The sequence below is a fragment of the Hevea brasiliensis genome, chromosome 15 (genome assembly GCF_030052815.1).
Source record: "Hevea brasiliensis isolate MT/VB/25A 57/8 chromosome 15, ASM3005281v1, whole genome shotgun sequence".
In the NCBI taxonomy this organism is placed as follows: Eukaryota; Viridiplantae; Streptophyta; class Magnoliopsida; order Malpighiales; family Euphorbiaceae; genus Hevea; species Hevea brasiliensis.
This window is the reverse complement of record NC_079507.1, coordinates 39,759,016-39,764,985: the sequence shown is the minus strand read 5'-3', so window position 1 is coordinate 39,764,985 and position 5,970 is coordinate 39,759,016. Positions and strand designations below refer to the sequence as shown.

The window sequence follows — 5,970 nt, the reverse complement described above, 5'->3', positions numbered from 1 at the left end:
ATCCATAGTCAAATTGAATCCTAAGGATTGCATTGCTTTCCCGTCAATTCTACTAATTGTTTTTTTTTTTTTTTTCATATATGATATTCCTTATATCTCTTCCTTGTTTACAAAGGCCCACCTAAAACATTGTGTTATGGTGATAACAATTACTTGTTAATGGATTCTTCTTTCTAAAAATTGATATAATTTTATTTTTTAAATATGGTGGTTATGCACCAAAATGCTAGGTAAATTTCATATTAATTCATTTTAATTTGAATTTATATAAATGATTGAGTTACTTTACACGTAAAAATGACTCGTCAAGTCATATTATAACCTAATCACTTATATCCACCCTTTCATTTGTATCCATTTCCAATGTGCATATATCTATTCCCAACACTTTGGCTGAATTTCACTTGCAATTTTTGTGAAAGCCCACCAAAAAACATTGCCTAAGTAGTGTAATCACATGTCAGTATAGTATCCCATCAAACTCGAACATCTTGCAACTACAGTTAGCTATATGTTCAGATGTATTTAAAGCAACAAAGTATACTTTTTGTTATTCATCAAGCCCTGCGACTTCATTCCTGTGGGTTCTTTTTTCATTTCTTCTTTCATTTCTGTATAACTTCACAACAAACAAAAGAGATTCAAAATTTTATTCCTAAATGACTGCAAACAATTTTCATGTGTAAACTTCTATTGCTTGCTTTTCCATAGGAAGTGGTATCTTTGATATAGGTTTAGTGTAATGTGAAGCCTTCAAGTTATATGCTGTAGCTTGAAAGACAGCAAATATGCATATCGTCCCCTGCTTCTAGCTAAGTTTCCATAGCAAGAATAAATTGAAAAATGAGAGATTCTGGAGTCTGTCAATTATCTCCCCAAGAGAAAAGTCTATGTGGCTCATGATTGATGAAGAATGAAAGAATTGTGTTATTAGGACTTAAAGGGTGTTAATTTTATGATTTGGAGGGGAGGAATTTTAAAGAGGGGTGAGGAGTAATTTAGAAAAAGGGGCATTGATGATGACGGAATGTTTTCTCCTATAGTGTCTTAATTGAATACAGTAAGAGAATGGTTGGAAGGCTTTGTATTGCTTAGAAAGTATCAACTTCTACAACTCTAGTTTTGTTTGCCTAGTTTTCCTTTGATTGTATTATAATAAACAATTTAACTGAAAAATTCATTTACTGCACTAACGTCAGCATCTGGAGTTTATGATTGGAAGGCTGGCCTCTGTGGCCAATGTATATAATCAATACATTAGAGAGAGGGAGAAAAAAATTTTATTCAAGGTGGTAAGGATTAGGTGGTTATCTGTTTTTTATGTTGAGAGTATAGCAAGAGTGAAAAGGCTTACTTCAAGTGTTTTGCTTCTCTACAAGTTGCACGTAGCTGATTAGTTTACGTGCAATGGCCACAACTACAGAGAAAATATCCTTGAGCTCCTTATTTTGGTTGTCTCATGCAATTGATCATGTTCTAATGCTGTTGTGGTACTCACTAGAAACTTCAAGTTCTAAGTCTAATTTTCACTTTGAAGTTTCACTTTTTAGTGGTGCTCTAGTTCTTAGTCCCAAACTTCAGTTGCATGTTTAGAAGCAGAGATGCATATGTGCACTGTGGATGCCAAGGAGATGGGGAGAAAGAGACGAGAAAGTTAACTGCCATGAAGTTCTTATTGCAGAAATTTGTTGTTTACCTGATTTGATTGAATTCTAGATATATGTAATTTTTTTTTTCAGCATCTTTATTGATTGGAATATACTTTAGAGGGTTGCTTCTGTAATCTAATGTAAGCAAACATTTATCAATAAGACAGACATGACATCATATATTGCTTGCTTAATTTGCATGTGATATTTGTGTGTTTTAGGAAAGAATTCGGATTCAGAATTGGGACTCATACTGAAGGAAACAAGAAAGTAAAACTTGGTAAAACAAGGAATAGTATTTGTCATTATAAAATAGGAGCCCATTGCCCAATGTGAGTGGCATGAGTCATTGCAGTGATTGGTTTAATTCTAGGCCAAAATCTATCTATTTCTACAGATCATAATTGAGAAGACCTCCCTTACTTCTTGAACTCTGCAAGAACAGGGTATATGTTGTCGAAGGCTGTGTAGAAGTCATCCCTTTTCTTGGCTCCAGCGATCACAACGTTCCCAGAGACAAAGATAAGCAACACGAGCTTCGGCTGTTTCATGCGGTAGATAAGGCCAGGGAAGAGTTCAGGTTCGTAGGTGGAAAAGGCACCATGGGATGTGCAGGCAAACTTCTCAAGTCTGATAGTGAACTGAACATCGCAAGAGGCAACAATATTCTGAATCCTGAAGTCTCTAAACTTGGCAGGAAACCCTAGCTTCTGAATAATTCTTTCAAACTTCCTGGCAGCAAGTTTAGACTGCGCTTCGGTTTTTGCACCAGTGCAGACCATCTTGCCAGAGGCAAAAATCAAGGCAGTAGTTTTGGGATCTTTGATTCTCATAATCACAGCGGAGAAACGCTTAGGAAAGTACTCAGAATTGCGAGAATGCTGTGCTATGTGGTTAAGATCCAATACGCAGTCCAAATCTACTGTCGATACAATGTTCTGTATGGTAGGAACTATACCTGAAGGGTTGTTCCTCCTGGCAGCCATCTTCTCCTTCTTCTTCTTCTTCTTGGGTTATTGTACTTCCAAAGATTTGATGTCTTTTTTCTATATATAGAAAGCAAGAAACAATATGAGAAATTAAAACCTGGAATCGTATATATTTTATTTATTTTTCTATTGGGATATGAATTTATCTATCTATCTTTCTATATATAAAAAGAAAGATAAATAGATAAATTTATATATAGAAAGATGGATAGATAGATAGATAGATAGATAGATAAATTCATATCTCAATAGAAAAATAAATAAAATATATTCACTTTTTAAATTATTTAAATATTTTAATAAGATTCAAAATTTAAAATTATTAATGTTGCATAATTAATTTTATTTATTATAAAAAGATAATATATATATATATATAACATATCCTAATTTTATTTGAATTCTAATAAGGTATTTTTTACGCCGTAGACTTTGTATCAAAGCAGAAAACTTTATCTTCAATAGTCAATGAAATCTTCAAAAGTTACATGAAAAAACTTTTTTAAAAAATTTTACTTATAAAATTAGTGTGATCTTCATTTATCAAATAAAATATATAGCTATATAATTAAAATTAATTTACATATAATTATCTATCTATCTCTCTATATATAAATTTATCTCTTTATCTATCTTTATATATATATATATATATATATATATATATATATATATATATATATATATATATATATATATATATATATAGAAAACTAAATAAAATATATTCACTTTTTAAATTATTTAAATATTTTAATAAGATTCAAAATTTAAAATTATTAATGTTGCATAATTAATTTTATTTATTATAAAAAGATAATATATATATATATATATATAAATTTCTAATTATTATTATTAACATATCCTAATTTTATTTGAATTCTAATAAGGTGTTTTTTACACTGTAGACTTTGTTTTAAAGCAGAAAACTTTATCTTCAATAGCCAATGAAATCTTTAAAAGTTACATGATAAAACTTTTTTAAAAAATTGTACTTATAAAAATTCGTGTGATCTTCATTTATCAAATAAAATATATAGCTATATAATTAAAATTAATTTACATATAATGTGAAACTTAGTATAGTTGAATTTAAATGTAATTTTTTTTATAAAAATAATAATTTTATCCTAAAACAAATCAATCAATGTTGAATGTTGTAGCTCACTTATTATAAACTAGCATAATGTCTATAATATGTGTGGATAATTTATAATTTATAATTTTTAATTTATTTTTTAATTACATTCTAAATAAGATAAATTAATTATTAATATTAAATTAATTTTTAATTAAAATTTCTATCTTATTTAATTTAATTTAATTTAATTAATTTTTATCTCTATATAAAAATATAGTTGAGAGATAATATATGCATAAAAATTTAGATATTTAATTAAAATTAAAAATAATTCTATTAAAAATAAATAATAATAATAAAATATGGATGATTAAAATATTAGTTGTAACTGCATTCGATATAAAATTATAATGAAATAAAATATTAAAATTTTAAGAAATATTAAATAAGAAATTTATAAAAAAAATTACTAATTAAATTAATATTAATTTGATATAGTTAAATAAATAAATTTGATAATTATATCTAATAAAATTTGAAAGAAATAATAAAAAATAAACTAAATTAAAAAAAAGAATTAAGAACACTTAGGTGAAATAAAAGTACTTGATGAAATGAGAGTTGTTGATATGTATCAAATGCTTCATATGACATACTATATATAAACAAACAAATGAAATTCATTTAAATAAAAATTTAATTTTATAATTAAATATTATTCAATTGAAATACGGTAACAAAAACATTTAAATTCAATTCTTATAATAATAAAAAAATTTTCATTTACTTGGCCATTTTAATTCAATGATTATAAATTGGCCATAATAATAATAATAATAATAATAAGTATTAATTAATATTAGAAAAGTGAAATAAAAAGAATATTAAATTATATGATAAGTAATTATACAATTATAAATTTAATGATCAATTTTTTTTAAACTAATGGCCACCGGTGACCTTTTATTATTATTATTATTATTATTATTATTATTATTATTATTATTATTATTATTATAGAGGGTGATATATGGTAAATAATATTTTTGTATAAGTAAATTTATAAAAAAAAATAATATAAATAATTTTTAAATGTTACATTTAATCAAAAAAGATTTTAATTTTTAAAAATCAAATTTAAAAAATAACAATTTAAATTATAAATGTTAACAGAATATTGTAAATAGTAATAATAATAATTAATTAAAAAAGAAATGAAAAAATTAAATAACAATTAATATAAAAAAAGCTATTAATAGAAAGTGGCAAGTTATTTACCTTCATGCTCTCTCTCTCTCTCTCTCTCTCTCTCTCTCTCTCTCTCTCTATATATATATATATATATATTAAATTATTAATGACATTTAATGAGGTCATGTCAATCCATTGAGAACAATTTGTTACGTAATTTAGTGGGGAAGAACCTGGTTTAATAACATTGATTTTAATTTTTCTTCATATAAATATAATGACTTTTTAATTTAACAAATGAACTATATATGGAAGATTTTTTTTTATCAAATTTAAATTTAAAGCGAAATTATAAAATTATAATTTTTTTAATTACAATATTTAATTACATTACAAAAGCACTAAGGGCATCATAGGACAACATAGGAGTAATTTTACATAATTACGGTGATTTCATATTGGAAAGAAATGAGAAATAGGAAGCCACTAAAAGTTAAACATTTGGATCAAAATAAATATTAAATAAAAAAATGTTAGTTTTTTTTTTTTATTTTGCTTTAAGGCCCATTTGCATGTTTATGGGACCAATTTTTATACATTTTTTTTTCAAATATGCAGGATTATATTATACCTCTAAGGAGGTAAAGAGTAAATTACAAAATTTGTCTGCTCCAAAGGATTACAAGCAAAAGAGTCATCATGTAGCATTTTTCGCCAAAGAATGAGTAGCACAATTACAAGATCTATAAATAAAAGTAAATTCTAAGTAGAACAAGAATGGGTAAATGCATAAATATCCTGAAAAATCCCATCCAAATCACTACGAATAGAATGTTCCTAAGTAGTGAAGATAATATTCTTAGAATCCTTTCCACAATTAATGTATTGAAATATTGATTCTTAGGCAAGAGCACTGCTTCTTTGCAAGCTAAAGCTTCCAAAGTTAAAGGATCAGTAATCCCAGGAAACCATGTGCAATACCGGCCAAGAGGTGCAGCTGCATTATTTCTAGCAATTAAAGCAACAACACTTATGTTCTTTCTTTTATCTACTATAA

The 5,970-nt window shown here is 26.1% G+C and overlaps 1 protein-coding gene across 1 annotated transcript; it reads right to left on the bottom strand.

Moving 5' to 3' along the window:
* Positions 1-2,068: 2,068 nt before the first annotated feature.
* On the bottom strand, positions 2,069-2,635 carry LOC131174033 (TATA-box-binding protein-like). Its single transcript, XM_058137068.1, has one exon. It carries the CDS (start codon positions 2,633-2,635, stop codon positions 2,069-2,071), a length of 567 nt encoding a protein of 188 aa, XP_057993051.1.
* Between the last annotated feature and the right edge of the window lie 3,335 nt (positions 2,636-5,970).